At 40.3% G+C, this 25,086-nt stretch overlaps 1 protein-coding gene across 2 annotated transcripts; it reads right to left on the minus strand.

Annotated features, from left to right (window-relative positions):
* Positions 1-14,221: 14,221 nt before the first annotated feature.
* Positions 14,222-24,144, minus strand: dph2 (diphthamide biosynthesis 2). 2 transcript variants are annotated; one of them, XM_063065008.1, is made up of 7 exons: positions 23,790-24,144; positions 22,051-22,213; positions 21,702-21,814; positions 21,317-21,537; positions 19,124-19,825; positions 17,067-17,249; positions 14,222-16,080 (listed from the first exon to the last, which is right to left on the minus strand). In XM_063065008.1, the coding sequence occupies exons 2-7, from the start codon at positions 22,201-22,203 to the stop codon at positions 15,956-15,958; spliced, it is 1,497 nt and encodes a 498-aa protein (XP_062921078.1). In that variant the 5' UTR covers positions 22,204-22,213; positions 23,790-24,144; the 3' UTR covers positions 14,222-15,955. The 2 variants fall into 2 exon arrangements, with proteins under 2 accessions (XP_062921078.1, XP_062921077.1); XM_063065007.1 differs by having other exon boundaries at positions 19,124-19,828; positions 23,790-23,982.
* Positions 24,145-25,086: the final 942 nt, after the last annotated feature.

The following is a 25,086-nucleotide window of genomic DNA, read 5'->3' on the forward strand; positions in this document are numbered from 1 at the left end:
CGAGTCCATTGGTTGTGGGAACATTTCAATAATGGGGGAAGTGAAGTTGAGTGAAGTTATCCCCTTTGGTTCAAGACCCGGATGTTTGAGGAGTTGTAACTGTTCCTGAATATGGTGGTGTGAGTCCTGAGGCTCTTATACCTTCTTGCTGATGGCAGCAACGAGAAGATAGCATGCCCTGGGTGGTGGGAGTCCCTGATGATGGATGCTGCTTTCCTGCAACAGTGTCTCACGTACATAGATGTGCTCAGTGCTGGAGAGGGCTTTACTCATAACGGACTGGGTTGTATCCATTACTTTTTGTGGATTTTACATTCAAGGGCATTGGTGTTTTCATACTAGGCTGTGATGCAGCCAATCAATAGACTCTCCGCCACACATGAATAAAAATTTGTCAAAGTTTTAGATGTCATGCCAAATATTCGCAAACTTCTAAGGAAGTAGAGGCACTGCCATGCTTTCTTTGTAATGGCACTTATTGCCAAAGGTAGCAAGGTACAGTGAAAAGCTTGTCTTGCATACTATTCATATAGATCCAATCACTATCAGTTGATCCAATAGAAGTAAAATAAGGTAAAATAACAATATAAGATAAAGTGTTAAAGGGGAAAAAAGGATCAGCCATGATTGAATATCAGAGCAGACTAGATGGTCCAAATGCCTAATTCTGCTCCTGTGTCTCATGGTCTTCTGCTACACAGCTCTCCCCCACTTGGAAGTTCAGATCACAACCTGGTTCACCTCGTGGCCTTGTGTAAGCCCAAAGCACAGCAGCAGCTATCTACCACCAAGATAGTTAAGAAATGGTCTCCAGAGGCCATTGAGGCCTCGAAGGGTTGCTTTGAGGCTACTGACTGGAATGTGCTTTGTGAACCACTTGGGGAGGACATTAACGGACTTACTGATTACATCACTGGCTACATCAACTTCTGTGTAGACACTGTAATACCATCAACGGACTGTTCGCTGCTTCCCTAACAACAAACCATGGGACACTAGTGATCTAAAGGCTCTTCTCAACCACAACAAGAGAGCCTTTAGATCAGGAGATGGAAGAATTGAAACGTGTAGAGGGAGCTAAAGGAGAAGATCAAGGAGGCTAAAGAGGAATACAGGAGAGGGCTAGGGGACAAGCTCGGGCAGAGCAGCACACGGGAGGTGTGGGGAGGCATGACGAACATCACTGGCTTCAATCAGCCCAGCTGCAGAGCCTCAGAGTGCAGCCGTGAATGGGCTAATGAGTTAACCCAATTCCTCAATAGGTTTGACAATTGCCCTCCTGTTCACACCCACCTCAGCACACCAGTCCAGGTGCTGAGGCACCCAATGCTCGCTCAGTACCAATGCCTCCTTTCTCCCTCCTCACCCCTTCAGTTCAACACATGGATGAACAACAACAGGCTACCACTATCTACATCCCCTCCTCGGCCTGCACCTACCATCCAAACCTCCACATACCAACTGCTGTCATCCTGATCTTCACCTCCCCCAGCCTTCAGTACCATGCAGCCCTCATCGCTGAGAGAAAAGATCCATTCAATGCAGGCTGCCACTTCTATCGTATCCTGGATAATGGACTACCTGACTGGCAGACCACAGTTTGTGCGGCTTCAGAGTTGTGTGTCAGACATGGCTATACGCAGCACTGGGGCCCCACAGGAGACTATATTGGCTCCCTTCCTGTTTACCCTGTATACCTCGGACTTCAGATACAACACTGGGTCATGTCATCTGCAATAATTCTCCATTGACTCAGCAATAGTTGGGTGTATAAAGGGAGGACAGGAGGATGAATACAGGGCCCTGGTGGAGGACTTTGTCAAATGGTGCAAGCTGAATCATCTGCAGCTCAACATCAGTAAGACAAAGGACATGATGATGGACTTTAGTATGACTAAATCCCTATTACTATTAATAGTGAGAACGTGGATGTGGTGAGGGGGGAGTACCAGAGGGAGCACCTGGGTGACAGACTCGAGTGGAGCACCAACACAGAGGCGGTGTACAAAAAGGGCCAGTGTGGCCTCTACTGCCTGAACAGACTACAGTTCTTTGGAGTATGCAGGCCTCTCCTTCATATGTTCTACCAGTCTGTTGTCTACAATCTTCTATATGGTCAACACGACTGATGCTAACAGGCTCAATAAACTAAACAGAAAGGCTGGCTCTGCTATAGGAGTCAAAATGGACACACTGGTTGGAGGCTGTGGTAGAACAAAAGACCCTCCGGAAAATCCTGGCAATTCTGGACAATGTTTCTCACCCCCTGCCTGCCACCTTGGATGAACACTTTTAGTAATAGACTAAGACAACTGCACTGCTGCAAAGTGCGATAAATGAGGTCATCCTTACCCTCAGCCTTTAGGCTCTATAATAAGTCAACCTACAGCCAGGAAAGCAATGACTCCCTCCCGTTAGACTGTTGGAGGTAACTAATTTTTTATTCTTTCTACTTCTCTTCTAGTATTTATATCCATGCACTTTAATGCTACTGTGACACTGCGGCTTCCTTTGGGATCAATAAAGTATCTATCTATCTACATACCTATCTAAAAGCTGCTGAAAAAGTGCAGTGCAGGTAAACGATAAAGTGCAAGACCATAACAATATGGACTGTGAGGTCAAGAATCTATCTTATCGTACAAGAGGACCACTCAAGAACTTGATAGCTGTGGGATAGTAGCTGTCCTTGAGCTTGAAGGTATGTGCTTTCAGACTTTTATTTCTTGTGTCCAATGAGGTAGGGGAGAAGAGAGAATGCCCAAGGTAGGTGGGATCGTTGATTAAGAGGGCTGCTTTACTGAGGCAGCAAGAACAATAGGCAGAGTCAATAGAGGGGAGACTGATTTCCATGGTGGGCAGAGGTGTGCCCACAACTTTGCAGTTTCTTGTGTCATATGCAGCACAGTTGCCATACCAAGTCACCATGCATCTGATAGGATGCATTCTCTGATGTGTTGATAACAATTGTTAAAGTTCAACAGGGACATGTCAAATGTCTTTAGTCTCTCACGGAAGTAGAGGTGTTGGTGAACTTCTTGACTGTGACATCAACATGGTTGGACCAAGACAAGCTATATTTACACCTAGGAATTTGAAACTCTCAACTTCAACACCATTGACATAGACAGGAGCATGTGCAATGCCTCACTTCCTGAAGTCAATGACCAGCTCTTTGGTCTTGCTGACATTGAGTGGTGGAATTGTTGTCATAACACCATGTTACTAAGCTGTCTACCTCATTCCTGTACACTGGCTCATTATTGTTTAAGATGCAGCCCATCTGCAAACTTGTAGATGGAGTTAGAGCAGAAACTAGCCACACATTCATGAGTGCACGGGGAGTAGAGTAGAAGGTTGAGGGCACAAATTTGTAGAGCCCCAGTGTTTAGAATAATCATGTTTGGAGTTTTGCTTATATTTGCAATTATTTATATTTGGATTTTCACAGTTTGTTATCCATTGATCCTGTTTACAGTTACTATTCTACAGGTTTGCTAAGTAACAAATTGGAAAAGAATTGAAACAGATTGAAAAAGAATCTCAGAGTGTATATTTGAATTGAATTGAATTGACTTTATTACTTACATCCTTCAAATACATGAGGAGTAAAAATATTTACATTACATCTATGTGGTGACATGTATGTAATCTGATAATGAATTTTACTTTGAGCTTTATTGTTGCTTATCATTACCAGTCAATATACTCCCCACTACACATCAATGGAAGTTTGTCAAAGCTGCTGATTGTTCATCATTTCTGGGTCTATTTTTGATTATCATTTCTTTTTGATTTTGGTTCCGCTTTTCTCTTTTGTTTAGTCTGGTCTGCTGTACACGTTCTGTTCCAACTGGAAACATGTAACACAGACTAAGAAACATTATCTGATTCTAATTGCCACATTAATTGGTTTGGTCTCATGCTATCAGAGAAATTCCCTTTGTTCTAAGCACCACCCCACCTACTCTACCACCTGTGACTATGTGGGCGCTCTGATTTACTGCCACAATCCAAAGATGTATAGGTTAGGGTTAGTAAATTGTGGGCTGCCCCCAGGACATCCTGACTGTGTTCGTCATTGATGCAAATTATGCATTTTACTTTATCTTTCAATGTTTCTCTGTACATGTGACAAATAAAGCTAATCTTTATTAAAGGAATTTAATTTAAAAGAAACATTTTACAGTTCTTTCCTTACACTTATCCTCTTTGAAAGCCTCGCAAAAGATTTTCCATCTTTAAAATTTTCTGTAAGCATCCTGTTTGTTAAAACTATCCTTGTTCCTAGAACAAAAAGCTTGAATGGCTCCCTACAAAGGCGTTACTAAGAGCCAACCATCACTCTATGAAATGCGACAGATGAACAAGATAACAAATTAAATTTGCTAAGTAACAGTTCCAGCTTGAAGGAAAACTATTATCTTTAATTTATTACTGAAACAAAACAAACTGTAAACATTCCAATAAATGGCAACTGTGGTGAACCATCAGTAAGGTCCCCACAGATGCCAATAACTCTCTCATTAGCAATTGTTTTGTTGCAATTATTTTACAATCATTGTACCTAGTGCATTGGACCTCTTAGTATCACAAATGGCATATAGGATATTGCTGGACAAGTTTATTAATTTCCATCTGGAACCACGTTTCCATGGAAATTCAGCTGGAGCAGTTTTTATGTCCACAAGTAATTTGCTCTCAATTTTGCTTAGAAACTAGAGTATCTGAATGATTAGAAAGACCGTCACACTAAATTAGATGAGGTGCATTATTACATGATTCATTAGCATTTCTATTTGGTTCATTTTGAATTTAGCAATAATTCATGTATTTCCCAGTCTCTCCTCCTCTACTCTTAATGATGTTATGATAGATTTTAGAACAAATTCACAGAGGAGCTCTTCACCACAACGTGACAACCAAAATGCATTGAAACCTGATTCCAAGAAATGTTGTCGCAAGTTATGTTTTATTCTTAGGGTATAATTTTCTTTTAACACATTTGTGTTATAGTGCTATTACACAGCCTTTGTAGTTCCCATAAGTGCTTTATTTAATTCCATATTCAAAGGTACAGCGAAGATAGGAATAGAATGAGCTGGCAAATGAATGGATGGCTGAAGAATTGGAACAGGGGCCTGGGATTCAGATTTCTAGATAATTGGGACCTCTTCTGGGGCAGGTGGGACCTTTACAAAAGGGACGGGTTGCACTTGAATCCGAGGGGGACCAATATCCTTGCAAGTAGGTTTGCTAAAGCTGTTGGGAGTGGTTTAAACTAATAAGACTGGGGGACAGGAACCAGTATGGTAGAGCTAAGGATGAGCCAGCAGGTTTACCAGTAGATGATGGATGTAACATGAATGTAAGGAAGGACAAGCCAATGATTGGGTACAAATGCAGACAATGCAAAGAGTTAAAATGTACGACAGAGGCAGAATTCAAAAGGTGAAGAATGCAGGACTGAAGGTGCTGTATTTAAATGCATGTAACATTCAGAATAAGGTGGACAAACTTGTGGCGCAATTAGAGTATGACATTGTGGGCATCACTGACTGAAAGAAGGTCATAGTTGGGAGCTTAATATCAAAAGGATACACTTAGTATCAAACGGACGTGCAGGGAGGTATAGGTGGTGGTGTGGCTCTGTTGGTAAGAAATGGAATTACATCTTTAGAAAGAGGTGACATAGGGACAGAGAATGTTGAATCTTTGTGGGTGGAGTTAAGAAAATGCAATGGTTAAAAAAAAAATTATGGGAATCATATATAGGCCTCCAAATAGTAGCCAGGTTGTGAGGTTGAGATTGCAAAGGGAGCTGGAAAGGATATGTCATAAGGGTACTGTCACAATTGTAATGGGGGACATCAATATGCAAGCGGATTGGGATAATCAGGTTGGTGTCGAATTGCAAGAGAGGGAATTTATTGAATGCCTACAAGATGGATTTTTAGACCAGCCTGTGCTTGATCCAACCTGGGAAAGGCTATCTTAGATTGGGTATTGTGTAATAACCCAAATCTTATTAGGGAGCTTAATGAAATGGAATGCTTAGGAGGCAGTGATCATGGTATGATTGAATTCGTCCTGCAATTTGAGAGGGAGAAGCAGAACTCACATGTATCAGTATCACAATGGAATAAAGGGAATTTCAGAGGCATGAGAGAGGAGCTTGCCCAGGTGGATTGGAGGGGGATACTGGGGGAATGATGGGAGAGCAGAGATGGCTGAGTTTTCCAGGAATAGGTCACAATGCACTGAATAGAAGTAGAAGTTCTCAAAGGGCAGGGGTAGGCAATCATGGCTGACAAGGGAAATTAAGGACTGCATAAAAGCCAAGGAAAGGGCATATAATGTAGCAAAAGTGAGTGGGAAATTGGATGATGGGAATTTTAATTAAAGGCAACTAAAAAAGGCATAAGAGGGGAAAAGAAGAACTATGGCAAACTAGCGAATAATATAAAGGAAGATACCAAAAGTTTTTTCAGTTATATTAAGAAGGAGGTGAAAGTTGATATTGCACCACTGGAAAATGATGCTGGTGAGGTAGTAATGGGGGACAAAGAAGTGGCAGATGAACTTAACAAGTACTTTGCAAAAGTCTTCACTGTGGAAGACACTAGCTGTGTGCCAGAGGTCAGTGAGTGTCAGGAAGCAGGAGTGAGTGCCATTGTTATTACAAAGGAAAATGTGCCAGTGAAACTGAAAGGTCTTAAGGTGGATAAGTCAACTGGACCAGATGAACTACATCCCGGAGTCCTGAAAGAGGTTGCTGAAGAGCTAACAGATGCATTGGTTATGATCTTTCAAGAATCACTTGATTCTAGCATGGTTCCAAAAGACTGGAAAATTACAAATGTCACTCCACTCTTTAAGAAGGGAGGAAAGCAAAAGAAAGGAAATTATAGGCCAGTTAGCCTAACCTCAGGGGTTGGGAAAATGTTGGAATCTATTATTAAGGATGAGACTAATGATAAACTAAGTCAAAATCAGCAGGGTTTCTGTAAAGGGAAATCTCTCCTGACAAATCCGTTCTTCGAGGAAGTAACAAGCAGGGTGGACGAAGTAAAGGCAGTGGATGTCATTTACTTGGACTTTCAGAAGGCATTTGATAAGGTGCCACACATGAAGCTGCTTAACAAGATAAAATCCTAAGGTGTTACAGGAAAGATACTGGCATGGATAGAGGAATGGCTACCAGGCAGGAGGCAGCAAGTGGAAATAAAGGGGGCCTTTTCTGGTTGGCTGCCAGTGACTAGTGGTGTTCCTCAGAGGTCAGTATTGGGACCGCTACTTTTCACATTGTCAATGATTTAGATAATGGAATTGATGGCTGCGTGGCAAGGTCTGCTATGATACGAAGACACGTGGAGGGGTAGGTAGTGCTGTGATTGCAGAAGGACTTAGACAAATTGGAAGAATGGGTAAAAAAAAGTGGCAGTGTTTGGAATGTATGATGATGCGTTTTGGTAAAAGGAACAATAGTGCAGACTATTATCTAAATAGGGAGAAAATTCAAACATCAGAAGTGCAGAGGGACTTAGGAGTCCTCGTGCAGGACCCCCAGTAGGTTAATTTGCAGGTTGAGTCTGCGGTAAAGAAGGCAAATGCAATGTTGGCATTTATTTCAAGGAGAATAGAATATAAAAACAAGGAAATAATGCTGAGCCTTTATAAGACACTAGTCATGCCACACTTGGAGTATAGTCAACAGTTCTGGGCCCTATATCTCAGAAAGTATGTGTTGTCATTGGAGAGTCCAGAGGAGGTTCATGAGGATGATTCCAGGAATGAAGGGGCTAACATATGAGGAGCATTTGGCAGCTTCGGGCCTGTACTCACTGAAATTTACAAGAATGCAGGGGGATCTCATTGAAACCTACTAAATGTTGAAGGGACTTGATAAGATGGATGTGGAGAGGATGCTTCCTCTAGTGAGGGTGTCCAGAACTAGAGGACACAACCTCAAAATTGAGGGGTGACCCTTTAGAACTGAGGTAAGGAGAATTTGTTTTAGCCAGAGTAGAGAATCTGTGGAATGCTCTGCAATAGACTGTGGTGGAGGCCAAGGCCATGGGTATATTTAAAGTGAAAATTAATAAGTTTCCTGATGGCCAGGGCATCAAAGGTTATGATGAGAAGGCAGGTGTATGAGGTTTAGTGGGTTCCGGGATCAGCCATGATGGAATGGTGGAGAAGATTCAATGGGCTGAATGGCCTACTTCTGCTCCTATGTCTTATGCTCTTAAGAGAACAAAAGATTTTGTGGAGGTGGTGAGAACGAGAGTAAAGAGAAGACGGTGAGAGATGCAGATATTCCTTTTTACGACTGATAGTGAAGTGTACAACTCAGAACCTGTGAATATGCAATCAAAGGAACATCTTCAGTATTCTGAATATCTAAAGGCAGCACTTACAACAGACCTTTTACCCTGATGTTAAAGGTTCACTTTCAACTTTTCCCTTGTTCATTTGCACCCTGACATGTATAATAAACTTTATTTGAGGAAATGAATTTAAGAGAAATGTTGCTCACTAGGGGCAATTTACAGTGGCCAATTAACCTATTAACCAGCACACCTTTGATATGTGAGAGAAAACCAGGGCACCCTGAGAAAACCCATGTTGTCACAGAACGAACATTCAAACTCCACACAAGTATCTGTCAGGATTGTGCTATGTTAATTGGCCATAACAGTAGTGATACCTATTGAAAGTAGAGCCCTTCATTCTATGCCTAAGTTGGACCTAATGAAAAGTTAATGACCTGAAACGTTAACTATATTTTACATTTTATTGGCATTGCCTGATCTAAGTTTTCCGTTACTCTCTGAAGTTTTGAGCATCTGCATTAGCTTGCTTTTGTATTATCTTGTGATGAAATGCATTTCTGTTTCTTTCTTTCCTGAATCAGGAAAATATTAGATACTTATTAGACTCATGAGAAATATTAAGGTCACTGGGTAGAACTCCTGTACAATTTCTCAAATATTCCTTTGGTATCTGAGAAGATAAAGGGCCTTTTCTGATATTCAGAGTCTCTTGAGAGTATAACACTCCCTCAGTGTCAGTTTACCATGTGGTCAAGTTTTAGGAGTGGTCCCTGACTCAGAGAGGTGGTTTCTACACATTAACTAATAATGTGTTTTATTGTCCAAGTATTATAATGAGGGAGGATAACATTTGCAGCAAAAGTGTGCTGAACATAAATTAATATTGTCCTATCCCCAAAGATTTTCTGTAAACAGACCTAAAATGTGTAACAGTTAGATTGGAAACAGTTATGTCTCTTCACATGCATAAATGTAGAATAATGGAAGAGTTTTATTACGTGATAGAATATCTTTTGCTCTCTCCCTCTTCGGAAGCAGTAAATGTTGGATACGATATAGGTCCTGTGTGTCCCATGTTCTGAAATTCCAGATGTCTCGGCTCAGCCTCTGTCAAATCCTGGAGAGAAAGTGATGTTAAAGGATAACAGCACATTGGTTATAAAAACAGATTATGTTCTGTATTATACAGCAAGCAAGTACTTACTGTATATGTGCTGGAAGTGAGAATGGGATACAGTGGGTAACAGATAGCAATACGTATGCTGTGTAAATCACACCATGTACTGTATATTGTAACTGGTATAGGGCTCCAGCTTATGAATGCCCAACTTAATGCACAGCCCATTCACGTGAGTAAGAGTATGCGAGACTGATAGGATGGATTTGCTGCAAGGTTTCAGGCCTCTTCCCAAACCTGAGGAAGACTTGCATACTGTATATGTCAGTTTTTAACCAAAGTGTTTACTTTTTGGATTAATAAATATATTGAGTCATTATCAACAAATTATACCCATCAAGTACTGACCAAAATGTCTTGAATACATCAGGGCAGGTAACTTGAAATATTCTATATGACTATTCCCCATGTACAGAAAACCCCCACCTTAATGCCATTTGGGTTACAGAAATATGCCCACACAGAATTCACAAATCAATACCCAACATTTTTAAATACAGAATAAAAATTTGCTCTCACAAAGGTTATGTGAGAAAAGTATTGACAAAACTTAAAAAAAAAACATTTCTGGATACATGCACAGATGCTGTGTATTGTCTTAGAGAAAACCATGATTCCCCACAACACCCCCATCCTCAGACATAGACCTCATCTGTATGCAGCATGTGATTTTAAAGTTTCCTCTATAGAATGACTTGTATACATCAGACAAATCAGCATATTGCAAGTGCAGTGATCAGCACGCATCGGCACAGAACAGCAGAAGTACACTCGATGAGATACCAGAGTTCTGTACTTGGCAAGTGTAATCACAGTTCCACTTATGGGAAGAACATTGACTTTCTTGTGTAAGGAGTACGTTTTCCAAAAGGCATGTTTAATTCCTCCTTGGTGTATGCAAAGCATGTAACACAAAAATGGTATCAGCTTAGAATGTGGTAATGCTTTGAAGATCTCCTCGGATGCGCATTCTTGAGATTAGATACCAGTGAAAAATGCCTTTTTGCAGACCTTCTGTCTCTGTCTTTGAGATGTGTGCTGAGGCCAAGGGTCACGAGAGATAAGGGGATATGGAGTGGTATCATAATTGAATGGAAAACATTCAATTATGGGTTAAGGATTATAAACACAGAGATTGTGCAGATGCCAGAAAATCTGATGTAGTCCTCTTGAGGGTTTCAGCCCAAAACATCATCTGTTTATTTCCTTCCATAGATGTTGCCTGAGTTCCTCCAGCGTTTTGTGTGACATAAGAGTTTTCAAAAGGTATAAATAGGGGCAACTTCTTTGTAAAAGTTGAAACCTTCTCATAGGCAAGAGTGAGAGGAACAGTGAGAGAGGGAAGAAGAGCAAGAGAGAGAGAAAGAGGGGGACAGTGAGAGAGAGGGGGAGAGAGACAAGAATATTTCAGTAAGGACGGGAGGGTAAGGTAAGGGAACCTTGGCTAAAGAAGTAGTAAATTTAGTCAAGAAGAAAATCTAAACCTATGTAAGGTTTAGGAAACTTTTATTAAGCAGAACCCATTAAGATTATAACAGTGCCAGAAAATAATTCAAGAAGGGAATTAGGAAAGCCAGGAAGGGCCATGAAAAATCCTTGGCAAGTAGGATTAAAGAGAATCTCAAGACATTCTTAACATACATCCAGAGCAAGGGGATAACTGGTGAATGGCAGAACTACTCGAGGTATAGGAGGGAACATGTGCTTCGAGGCAAAGGCGAGGGTGATCCTAAATGAATACTTTGCATCTGGATTTACCAAGGAAAATGACATGGATAATAGGTAATTATATGTGGAAGTGCTAATATGCTCGGGTGTTTCGTGATAAAGAAGGTAGTAGTGGGTCTCTTAAGGAACTTAAGTCCCCAGGGCATGATGACATTCCCAAGTTATTGAGTGAGGCAAGACACATGATTGTTGACCAATATCCTCTCACCCTCTCTAACCATGGGTGAGGTCCTGTAAGATGAACAAATAGCTAATATTGTTCCATTATTCAAGAAGAGAAATGGGATATTCCTGTAAACTATAGACCGCTGAGGCTCATACCAGTGGTAATGAAGCTACTGGAGCAGATTCATAGGGATTGGACTTAAGCATTTGGAAAACCATAGGAACAGTCAGTATGGATTTGCACAAGGCAACTTATGATTGATGAAAATAGGACTGTGGATTTTGCTTACATGGATTTTAGTCAGATGTTTGATAAGGTTCCTTATGACAGACTCATTCAGAAGATTAAAATGAATGGGATCCATAATGAATTGGCAGTTTGGATAGAGAATTGGCTTGCCCATAGAAGACAGGAGATAGTTGCCAATGGGACAATTCTTGCTGGAGGTCTGTGACCAGTTATGTTCCACAGGGATTTGTATTAGGACCTCTGCTGATTGCGAGATATACATGTGTGACCATGATGCAGATGGATGGGTTAGCATGTTTGCAGACAATACAAAGATTGGTGGTATTATAGTACAGAAAACTGGCAAAGCATGATATATGATGTAGATCAATTGCAGATATGGACAGAGAAATGGCAGATGGAGTAAACCGCTGCTGCCTGCAAGTTTGTATGTTCTCCCCGTGACCGCGCAGGTCTCTTCCGGATGCTCTGGTCTCCTCCCACAGTTAATTGATCATTGTAAATTGTCCCATGATTAGGTGAGGGTTAAATCAGAGATTGCTGGGCGGCATGGCTCAAAGATCTGGAAGGGCCTACTCCACACTCTATCTGAATAAAATAAACTGCAAGGTTTTGCAGTTTGAGAAATCAAACATAAAGACAAAGTACACAGTTAATGGCAAGACCCTTAACAGTGTTGATTTGCGGAAAGATCTTGGAGTTTAAGTCCATAGTTCCCTGAAAGTGGCCACGTAGGTTGATAGGGTGGTAAAAAAGTCTTCCGCATTATAGTAAGGATGTTGAGGCTTTGGAGAAGGTGAGAAGAGGTTCACCATGATGCTATCTAGATTAGAGGTCACGTACTATAAGGAGGGGTTGGACAGCCTTGGGTTAGTTACTCTGGGGCAGTGAGGGCTGTGGGGAAATCTGACAGAAGTTTATGAGGTATGAAAAATATTAACAGAATAGACAATCAGGGTTGAAATGGCTAATACCACAGGACATATATTTAAGGCATACGTTTAATGGAAGTGGTGAGTGGCTGGCATGCACTGCCTGGGGTGGTGGTGGAGGCAGATACAAAGTTCAAGGTATATTTATTATCAAATATATATATACATATATGTCACCATATACAACCCTGGAATTCATTTTCTTGTGGACACTCAATAAATCCAATAACCATAATGGAATCAAAGAAAGACCACACAAGCAGGTTGAACAAAATGTGTGCAAAAGGCAACAAACTGTTCAAATACAAAAAAAGAAAACAATGAAATAATAATAATAAATAAATAACTGGTATCACTATTACAGTCAGGAACACAAGTTCAGGCACAGCTAAGCTAAAATAAAACAGAAAATGCTAGGTACAGTACATGCAGCAAGGCTAGCCAGGGTCTGCAAACAGCAAATCAGAATTCACATTTCATTTCAAGTGAAAGGTTATTAACCTAAAACATTGGCTGTTTCTTCCCCCTAAAGATGCTGCCTGAACTGCTGAGTATTTCCCAGATTTTCTGCTGTATTTCAGCGGCCTAAAACAAGCACTTGGCTCTGAAACATGGAACTTCAGTCCAAATTGTGCTGTGTCAAGTGTAGAAAAGTCTTGGGCCTGTTTTGCTGCTTGTGTGTGTTTAGTTATTTTATAACTCGAGCTGAGGGGTGTAAGCTGTGCCTCTTCTGATGAATTGTACAAGTGCAGTCCCCATGACAACAGGTGCTGATGTGCCTCTCCTAGTTACACAGTTTTCCCATGACACCTACAAGCGCCTCTTGGCTCCAAACTGCTGTTGTTTTATTCATCACTCCCCACACCCCCACAGCCTTCTGGATGGATGATAACTTGGAGGGACAATGACTGTGGAGCAGACAACTCTCAGTTGGAGTGACAGGGAAAAGTAAGCCAGCTGTACACCCAAGATCCAACTTCGGGTCTTTTCAGTTGTGTCGCTGGGTCTAATGCAATCCACTGTCATTCTAACAATGTTGAACATAGTTGCAAAGAAGTAACATTGGTAGTTAGATTAACAAATATTGTAGAGAAATTGTTAGAAACTATTTTTTAAAAAAAACAGTATAGCAGAGCATTTCAAGATAATGGTATTGTGACAGGAAAATCATGTTTGAACAAATTATTGGAGTTTCACAGGTGTTCTACAAAACCATTTCCATCAACCGGGAGCCTGGATCCCACACTCACTGTGGTCCTAGTTCCTGTGTTCATATGGACCTCATCAGAGCTTCCAACCCTGTGTTCTGCTGAAACTCATCTTTATTTTCTTTATGCTCCCTTTAAAGTCACTGGGTTCACTGGAAAATTTGTTCTTCCACAGTATAACATTAAAAAATAAAAGTATATTGGAGTATCAATTAGAATCACATCTTAAAAAAGCTCCAAGTTATGATTTGCCTCCCCCTACATTTGAAAATTAATTTTCTTGAGAATTAACATTGGTACAGGATAGACTCACAAGTAGAATAAAGGGAGATGAACTTTCCTGCTGCCTCCTACTTAAAAAGTGACAGAAATCAGATGCTGGGAGTAAATGTACATTGCAGCATAACTAACCAAAACCCTAGAAATAATCAAATTATTTTTATTGATCATTTCAGACTGTATTAAAATAAAGTGAAAGGCATCTGAGGTATTCAGTCTTCATTACATGTGCTTCAAATTGAAATATTATCACCATTTAATTACATCTATATCATGTCTCTGGTCAAACAAATAACCATTTGTCATTACAGTTAAACATAAGACAGCAGTTCAAAACCGTATTTCCTTTTGAACATCCGTATAATGTATTGACATTGAAATCAGTGCTGACATTAATGGGAAAAGTCTAGATGGGATTTACTTCTCCACTACCCTCCTCCGTCACAGAACTATCATCCTGCTATGGTAAGACAAAATGCTCCTCACCTCCTCCCAGAAGTACACACCTTTTCAATCAAATTAGCTCATAGGTTACTTCTCATACGCTGAGGAATCATACAAAATGGTCAGATTGAGCACTGACTGCAGTTTAAAATCCACTGGCCATTAAGTGGTGACAATTTATTTTCATCTCTGTCATTGAAATAAGGGACCATTGGTTCTTCACTCTCTCCAGTATTCTTGCTGTAAACTTAGAATATAGAATGTGGAAGTTTCAATCTCATGCCAAGAGACTACCGCCTATCATTCCTTCTTTCCCTTCACTGTCTTTATTCGTTTTAACTGATTGATTTTAAAATTCCTCATAATTAACTTCACATCTCTACATCACCCCATTGCCTTACATTTTTCTTCCAGATTTCCACCTTATCCATTTTCCCTTCAACAGGTGATGTCACATGATCTTAGACCACCAGTTCACAACTCCCTCCCCATATTGTTGCACTCCCTTTAAAGTGTTAACTTTAATCTTGGTCAGCAAACTTAGGTGAAGTGAGTGACCACACAAATCCACTGCCCTTGACTTGTTCCATCTAGCTGTTCCATAGATTTTTAGTTTCTCCAGGCCAACAGAACAGCTTCCAATTCCCTCTCCATCCTTAGTTTTCAAACTTTGAATCCTTGCAAAGAGTTCAATTTCGGCACTCAATTTAAAACTTATGTAGTGAGTGCACCAAACAAGTCCAAGCTGTCATTATTGCTAAATTCTAGACATTGATGGGAAAGTACCTAATCGATATCAAATCATGAGACCTAACATCGTCAGCCTCCACAGTAGTACCTTTGCTTCCACCCATTTAATTTTTCTTTGTTGTCATTTGATAAACATATCATATTACAAGCACAAGAGATTTTGCAGATACTGGAAATCCGGAGTAATGCTGGAGGAACTCAGCAAGTCAGGCAGTATTTATGGAGAGGAACAAAGAGTCAACGTTTCAGGCCAAGATCCTTCATCATAATCTTGAATCATTGAATAGCAAATATTTTTCCATGTTATCTATAATATATAAAATAAAACAATCTAGTCAAGCCCAACCAATTCACCACATTCAGTGAATTCTCAATTTGGCTTCATCATCACTGATTCTTTGGATTAGGTGATTCATAATATATCCGACAAGATAACTATACAACTCATAAAATAACTTCTCGAGCTCACAATTTGGCTCAAAATGTTATTGCTCACCAACGTTCAAGAATTATCACCCATCATTTTGTATGGGGAGACACCATTATCTCGAAAGTTAAAGACTTTCAAAGAGATGTTGTACAGACCAATTTGCTTTCAAATGGGGCCATCCTTGTTAGTCTCTCTATTCCTTGAATTAGATTTCAGGTCATTTTCATACGTGTCAACATCCAGGGCTGCAGTTACTTCATCTAGTGCCCTCTTCCTCATAGGCGATCGCAATCCCCTTCCGTCCTTCTACTGCTTTGGACACAGGTGTCTCTCCAAGGTTTTGCTCCAATCCCTTCCAACTCCGAATTGCTAAGAATGAGGCTGTAAAATAATTTTTATATTAGTCTTGCAAAAAGCAGGAATACAGGAAAAGGAAAGAAAAACAAATCTAGTCTTAAGTAGTAGGCTAATGAAAGAACTCAAATTGTTTCTTCAGAAAGTCCATTGGTAATGAAAAAACATTTTCCACCTCTTCAACACTTCTCTCAATCTCTTCACTCTCTCCAAGTCACAGGACTTGTCCATATCCTGGACTGGATGAGCAGAAATTTCTTCCAATTAAACTTTAGGAAAACTTTAGAAATTATAGTGTTCAGTGCTCGTCGCAAACTTTGATCCCTAGCTACCAAATCCTTTTCTCTTCCTAACAAATATTGAACTTAATTCAATTTTCACCACATTGATACCACCTTAACATGCCCTCAGTAATACTGACTCCTGTCATGTCAGTATCACTGACAGACCCATTCATGTGTTGTTGAAACTATCCTCTATGCTTATTACCCCTAGACTTAACCATTCCTGGCAAATACCACTCTCTGAAATTCTGGTTATGCAAATTTCTCTGTTAAATTTAACAAGCGAGAAGATCTTTACAAGATTGCACAAAATGAAATTAAATACAATCTTTATCTTTTCTTTCTCATCAGTGGCATCACTAAAAGTCATTTATTATAACTGCATTTTGGTTGTCTGCCTAACTATTCTAACCTATCCTCCCATTCACTCACCAAGTGCTGTATGTGACCTTAAAAAAAGTAGTAGTTTCCTCTAATTCACCCAAGTGGCCTGTCTTCACGAATTCTTCATAAATAATTCATACTCATTTTCATGTGTTGCATATATGTTAAATACTTCAATTAAAAGAAAATCCACAAGCCCCATCACACCCAATCTTCCCTTAGAGCACTGAGAACAAGTGGCTTGCCTGCGTCTTTACCATGTGAAATATGGATAAATCCTTGCGGGAAGAAATGAGAAAAATAACAAAAGCATCACCCTTCCTGATTGGTATTAAATTTTATTACCTGCTGAGTGTGACTGAGTAACTGCAAGAGCCTCATTCCTGGGGATCAGAGATGTGCTGGATGTGTTGATTTGCCCCTCTGACTTTAGCAGATGAATTGCTTGAAGGTTTCCAGTTATTAGTGAGACATTGGTCTCCTGACCTTTGAAGTTCTCGTCTGGAAATTGAACATGACAGCAGCCACCTATGAAGCAGGAAGTCAGTGACACTTAATGAAAACAGTCGTCAGTCCATTAAAAACCCAGCAAATACATAAAGTATTGTTTGTAATGTTGCTTCAGTTTGGAATATTGAGGAGGAATAAAGAAAAAGCAAGGAGAGTTAGTAATATAGCCAAGGAGCTGAGCGGTGCAGGAAACTGCTTTTACATCCCCAGTGTCTACTAGTTTGAGACAACTCAATTTAACTGTGACTAGCTGTGATCATGAAATTGATAATCAAAAACAGACACCCAGTCGTGCAGCTGGCAGAGCGGCTGCCTCTCAGCTGCAGCAACCCACATTCAAATGTGACACTCGCTGAGGTCCTCCAGTGGTTTATTTTGTCTTGCTGTCTGTACAGGATTTGTATGTTCTCTGAGACTGCATCCCCCAGATACTCTGGTTTCCACCCACATCTCAGAGGCATACAAGTTGGTAGGCTAATTAACTACTCTACGTTGCCCCTGCTGCATAGGCGAATGGAAGAATTGTTTTGAAATTTAGAGGGAATGAACTGGGATCTGTGTAAAATGGGTATTGATGGGTATGGAACCAGTGAGCCAAAAGTCCTGGTTCCATTTTGTAGTTATTTACAATTAGGCAAATCATGAGGGATAACTTATTGTACACAATTCACTGATAATGTTACATGCTTAAGATATGTTACAAAATAGACTATAGTTTATTCCGCAAATGACTCAAATTATAAGCAACTAGAATATATATCATTGGTGAGACCAATATTTATTGCCAAAGGCTAAATACCCTTGAGAAGCTGGTGGTTGGTGACGTGAGACCTTCTTGAACCACTGCAAATCTTCTGGTGAAGAACTTCGCTGTGGTACTGGGTGGGGAGTTCTAGGATTCAGACCTAGTGATAGTGAAGGAATGTGCAATATATTTCCAGTCAGAATGTAAAATAGTGTCTACTCCCTCCTCAGTCTACAGAAATCTATTTGACGGAAATCCGGCAAATTTCATGAGTCTACTACTGTATCATTGATTAGCTTTATTTGTCACTTGTATATGGAAACATCAAAACATAGAATGACGTGTGTCATTTGCATCAAATCAAGGATTGTGCTGGGGAGCCCGCAGGCGTCACCATAACATGTCCACAATTCACTAACCCTAACAGTACATCTTTGGAATGTGGGAGGGAATCAGAGCACCTGGAGGAAACCCACAGGGTCATGGGGAGAACATACAAACCCCTTACTGGCAGTGGTGGAAATTGAAACCAATCGGCTATCGCTGGCACTGTAAGTTACAGTATGTGCTTCGCTGGCACTGTGCCGCCCTGTTAACTGACTAGTTTTCAGGTCATCAGAAATGCACACATCAGTAATTTTCTCGCCTATACCATATGAAAAGTGAAAACCAAAACCAATAATCTAAACTTACTGCAGGGCCATGCAAGGGTGCTACTGTGGAAAAGGTACACTTTTATTTTAACATAAACGGCTGAATGTTGTGAATCCATTCACTCACGTGCACCTCTCAAACCCGCAACACCTGCTACAAAACTGGCAGGGGCAGCAGACACATAAGGACACAGTTGTCAGGTCCCCTGTTTAGAAGCACACTAGTCTGACTTGGAAATCTATTTCTTCACTGTCACTAGTTCTGTCTCCTGGAAATCCCTACTCAACCCCACAATGGAGTACCTTCACCAGCAGAACTGCAATGGTTCATGAACGTGGCGTATACCATCATCTTCCAAAATGGGATTAAGTCTTGAGCAATAAATATTGGCTAACCAGTGATACCAACATCCCAATTTTATAACGTTATGAGAAAATACACACACTTTTCTACAATCACAGATACAAGCATGAGAATGTGACAGTAGACAAACCTGGAAGCAGGTCCCTGAAGTCAGTAATGTATTCTCCAGTCCATTGTCTTGCTTGATTGCAAGCAACCTCCATCTCATATGGGGTTATGACTGGTCTATAAAACTCACTGGAATCCAACAGAGAGTTTTCTGGACAAGCCACCAACACATATACGTCCACCTCCAAGAAATTAGCCAACTTTGCAACATTCAATTTACCCATTACAAAGGTGTAACTTTTTTTGCCCGATTGTTTGACAATCTTTTTAAGATGATCAATAGTGGAAAGATAGTCAGCAACACCAAGAGTCCCAACTAAAATTCCCACAACTTGAGCATCCTTGGCTCTTTCGATCATGTAGTATCGCTTCATTAAAGCCTTGTTAATATTCACACTTTCCTGTCTCCCAACTCCTTTCACAGGATCAAACGAGCAAAACGAACACTGATTCCACGTCATCATAAAATTTGTCAATGTTGGGTTCTCCTGTCCAACGTAGAACATATTGTAGTCATTCACACTCCCGCCATCGTGAATTGTGAACTGGCGGCCAAACTTATTAATAACTTGAAGGCGTGACTGGCTGCTAGATCCCTGGACATCAACAACACTTTCATTGTGAAGGCCATCGGTCTTACAGGGATCGGTTGTTCCATTTCTGTAAGCACAAACTGCTGAAACAACAAGGTTTTCATATTCTGGTTGGAGCAGCTGTTGTAGTTCTTCTAATAAAAGATCAAACAAATGCCTTAGTCAAGACTGCATAATGAATAGTTACAGAAAAAGCAGAAGTTGTTATACATCGACGGTTATTGAATGTATGACCTGAAGAGAATGTTGCTTTGAATCACACCCTCATTCAACTACATCAAAGCCAGTTTTTCTTGCATTTATATTTAGGTAAAAATTACCCTACCAGACTGTACCAAACAATCTTTGAAGTGAACAGTATATAAAAAAAATGAAAGATATATAGTGGATTCCAATTATTGGGATACATCGGGATCAGTACATTTAGACCCAATTAAGCAGAAGTTTCATGAAAGTGGTTAAAAAAGTATTAAAAAACAGACAAACTAAGTAAAAACCATATATTAAAGTGAAGTACAGAACAAATTAGAACACTACCACTACTACTACAGTACTATAAAACGGTGCGTTAGTTCCTAATAGTTGTCAACTGAGGATTTCATTCAGTATACACCATGAACAAAGTCAATGCAGACACCTAGGTGCAGATGATGGACTGCCTTCATACAGTGCTACTGATGAATGCATCCTCCAAATCTTTGTTTTCATTGAAACACTCAAGATGATTGTCGATACCTTCAAATTCTTCATAGCTCCTAACTTGTTGCTGTAGTGAAATCATTTAATTTTCAGTCTCAGCCAATTCTGGCTTCTCCAAGCCTGAATCCTTGAAACTGCAGAGAGCAAAACAGTTCAGAATTGTCTTACTGTTTATTTCTCACCAACAGTGACAAAAATCACTGTTTATAAACTATTCACTCTATGCACAGTGTAGCATCTAACAATCACACAAGTGCACACTTCTGACACTAGTTAGAATCTGTATGGCAACAGTTTTCTATCCCAATTAAGTAGCATAGTGTCCCAAATAAACCAATGGAGTATTGGCAATTTTCATGATTAGTTTTTGTTTTTTATAAAAAGAGTTGTTCCAAATAAGTGGCTGTCATAATTAAATTATCCAGAATTCACTGTGTTGATTATGAGTTGGTTGAAATTAAGTGTCAAATACTTTAGATCTCATAATATCTGAGAAATAAGGGTAAAAGAATGAAAAAATCATTCTTTTAAAACAACGGCTAACTTAACTTCAGTTTCTACATCGTTTATTTGTAAAAAATGTGTTTAAAAATCACACAGGTGTATTCTCATTTATTAATTCCCTTCAAGTCAGCTTAGGATAAGGGAATATATTCATTTAGAATAGTAAGAAAAACTTAAGAGGAATTAACCAAATTCCGAAGGCTTCCATGGTTTTTCTGTATTTCACGGCTATTTGGATAAGACGAATCTCAGAGATGTATTCTGCATACATTCTTTCATAATAAAATGAAGCTTTGGATCTTACTTTAAAATCTTTAAAGAGTCAGTAAACTCCTTGACAAAAGAAAGTATCTACTTATAGTATCTAGTTTAGGAGAAAGAATTCAAGAGGAGAAGGGTAAATATAAACAAACTCTTACCAAGTACATATGAGTAGATGACATCACACAGAATTATAACATATGTAAACTTGTCTGGGTAGAGTGCACGAAAAGCAGCAGCACATTGATATAAATCGATAGATTTTTGTCCAAACACGTACATTACTGGGAGCCTTCTGGTCGGGCTGAGGCATGCTCTTCCATAATGTATTATACTGTCAGCCTGAACATGCTCAGCGGCAACTTCATCCACACAGCAGCTACATAAATATGCAAATTTCAAATAATTCTGTCAATACAAAGAAAACTATACTTGCAGAACAATTGGAATAATGAGGAAAAGACAATAAATACTGCCCTTATCAGCATTCCCCTCATTCAAAGAATTGATGAAAGTTGTATCAAATATCAAATTAATTCAAACCTGCCATATGATGTGTCGCCCAATATGAAGATCTTGGCACTGGTCTTTTTCTCCAATTTTGATACAACCGCAGAAGCATCAATGAGAAGTTCATCGGGAAATTGAAGAGCCACCTAGTGTGAATGATTAAATATTTCAGATGATACTCCCAGACATAAATGCATACTTATAACAAATATAATGTGGCTATAAGGCCTCTGAAGTGGGCTGGCTACATTTCAATTATTCTTCCTTCCTTTACACTGGACAAGAGACCTAATTAAATTTTCTGCCGCAACAAATGTGACAGAGTTAAAGATTATTTGAACAATTTTTGGAGAATCTAATAAATTATTCGTGAGCTACAAACCCTTTTAAAGGCATGATTTGTGATGAAGTCACAGGTTCTCTCAATCTCATACACGTGATCGATCTTACTGGCGTCCGTTCTGCTGCCTGTTTCGAGAACATCTGTGATCCGCTCAATTGCCTTCGAACCATCATCACTGAATGTTGTCGTCATGTTGATCCAACTAGAAACACAAAAATACGACAACAGTATTCAAAGTTTTCACTTCTAATTACTTTTCAAAACATGTATTTATGGCCCACTAGTCGAAACCCCACCCTATATTAAAGCATTACCAGGGATACATCTCAACCCTAACCATGGACTTTTTATTCTCCTCCCATCCGGTAGGCACTACGGGAGCCTCTGCTCCCGCACCAGCAGGCACAGGAAGAGCTTCTTCCCTGAGGCTGTGACACTGCTGAACCTCTCATCACAGCGCTAAGCAGTATTGCATCCGTATTGTTCTGTCTCAGTACTTTTATATTTGTGTACTGTAGCACTTTTTTTATTCGCAGTTATCTTGTAAATTACACTATTCTTTGCATTTCTGGTCAGATGCTAAATGCATTTCACTAGCTTTGTATCTGTACTCGGCACAATGACAATAACGTTGAATCTAATCTAATCTATATTCTCCAAAACACTAAAGAACAGATTTAATTTTCCCAGGCTGATTGCTTAACCAAATTACTCTGCAAGCACCATGGCAGGTATATAAATGGAGCCATAAACTAAAAGGTGGGTCATCATTAATAAAATTTCATTTTTATTCATCACAGACTGCCCCTTAAAAACTGAAGCCAAATTCATACCCAGTTGTTAAGGCACCGTGGCATATAGTCCAAATGTATACGAGATGTGTGCCACAACATCATTAATAGCAATTAAAATGTAGAAGTTAGAAGCACTCAGTAGGTCTGACAACAACTGTCAAGGAGTACGGCTAACACTTCATATCAATGCAATAATTTGCTGGAGAAGCTCCACCAGTCGAGCACTCATGGGGGATGTGTGTGGGGTGAGGTAGGGGAAATCAACACCCCCCACTCCCATAGAGGCAGCTCAACCCACCGAGTTCCTACAGCAGATTGTCTGTGCTCCGGATCCTAGCATGTGAAGACTTCACTTCGTGTCTATGGTCTTTTGTCAGAGCTTGTCAGCACCTCAAGGGTTGGTCTCTGACCTGAAATGTAAACTGATTCTGCCTCTTCACCAAACACATCATTATCTAATCCAGCATTTTCTATACAATCTTAGAATTGCTGCGCCAAGATAACCAACAACTACCCAACCCCAAGCTCCGCCATCTGAGCCTGCAAGACGTCAGAGAGTGTCATTCACAGGGTGAGCTACAAGCTTTTTGGGGACCACTCCACCAACTATTCATAATTGAGACCATATCCCACAGATATTCATTCTAAACCGAGCACTTTCCACACTATCTCAAATTTTATTTCATGTGTTCCCCCACCTCGGGGTTATACGCCATTTCAATGTTTCAAAGGCAACTTCTTCCCTCCCCCAAGCGTGCAGAGGGAGCCTGGACTGTGGATCTTCCTCAAGTGCCTCCTGGGGGACCCCTATCTCACTGTGCTGGAAGAGCAAAACATTTCCAACAGACCAAGGACCATCGTTCGCCGAGTTGATGATCTTAGAACAGACTCCACGCTGAGCAGCTCCAGCACCACTTCGCTCCACAAAAGGCAGCCCCTCAACCCCTCAACCCCCCTCCCCTTCTCCTCCACCACCTCACTTACCCCTCTCCACGATGCCATCCGCCTCACGAAAATCTCCACCAATCTGTATTTGCTACACGGAAAGAAAACCAATCAAATTCGGGCATCGCACTTGCGACCTCAGGAATGGACAGCAATCGCCTATCACAGCTCAGCTGGAAGGCGAACCAATTACAATTTAACTTTTCAGCGACGGCGGCTCAAAGGGAACGAAACACTAGAAGCGCCAAATTGATGAGCGGATGAGCGTTGATTGCAGTTTTGACTTCAAGTGTATTTTCCCCTCCTACTCGGTTTTAAATCTTGTTCGAAAGATGCTATCCTTTCTGTCTGAACTGTTAAGCAGGATTAACATGAGGTCTGCATTAGAATACGATTTTAGAATATTGTCTGGACTGGAATATCATGGTCGTGAATCCAGAGAGGGCGCAGACACTGCAGACACCGGAATCTGAGCTGGAAGATTGTTGCGAAGACCAAGCATTGCTGTGCGATCACGTCACACAAGGACGGAGTCATTGAGTCATTGACAAACGAGTTCTAGACGCAGAAAGGCTTTGGGCAGAATTGAGTCTTGGGAAATCATTGCAGTGGGCTCCGAAATTAGTTACCCAATTCAGATGATACTACCAACCAGTAAGTGTACAATAGTAATAGACACGCATACTTTGAAAAGAAAACAATATATTATTTTCTGCTGTCGCAAAGTACAAATCATTGTTATAAAATATTAAGGGATTCTCCTTACAGCTTATATTAACAAGCAGCCCACTCAGAGCCGGATTTATTATGATTGGCATATGACATGATTTGTTGCAGTACAAAGGCATTGAAATTTATAAATCACAACCCCCTAGCTTTTTTTTTGTGGTCCAATGCATTGGAGGGGGTTCATTTTCTTGCAGGCATTCAAAGTAAATCAAGGAAATACAAAAATCGATGAAAGATGCACTCAAAGACAGCAATGTGCAAAAGGAGATAAAATGTAAATACAAATAATAAATAAATAAATGATACTGAGCCGTAGAGTCCCTGAAAGTGAGTCCATAAGTTGTGGAATCAGCCCTCCATTTCCAACACTGACCTGTGAATGGGGGCCGGTGCATATTTACTCACAGGAGGCTAAGCATGATGCATCCTTGAGAGATGCGTGTGTGATAGGCAGCTAGAAGGAGATGTTATTACCTATCCAGACTGTGGTCTCCAGAAGGGGAAGTTGAGGATCCAGTTGCAGAGAGAAGTATGGAACTCCATGTTTTAAAGCTCGGTTAATATTACTGAGGGAATTGATTGTGTTGAAAGCCAAGATGTAATCGAT

Source organism: Mobula hypostoma, chromosome 12 (assembly GCF_963921235.1).
Source record: "Mobula hypostoma chromosome 12, sMobHyp1.1, whole genome shotgun sequence".
Classification (NCBI taxonomy): domain Eukaryota; kingdom Metazoa; phylum Chordata; class Chondrichthyes; order Myliobatiformes; family Myliobatidae; genus Mobula; species Mobula hypostoma.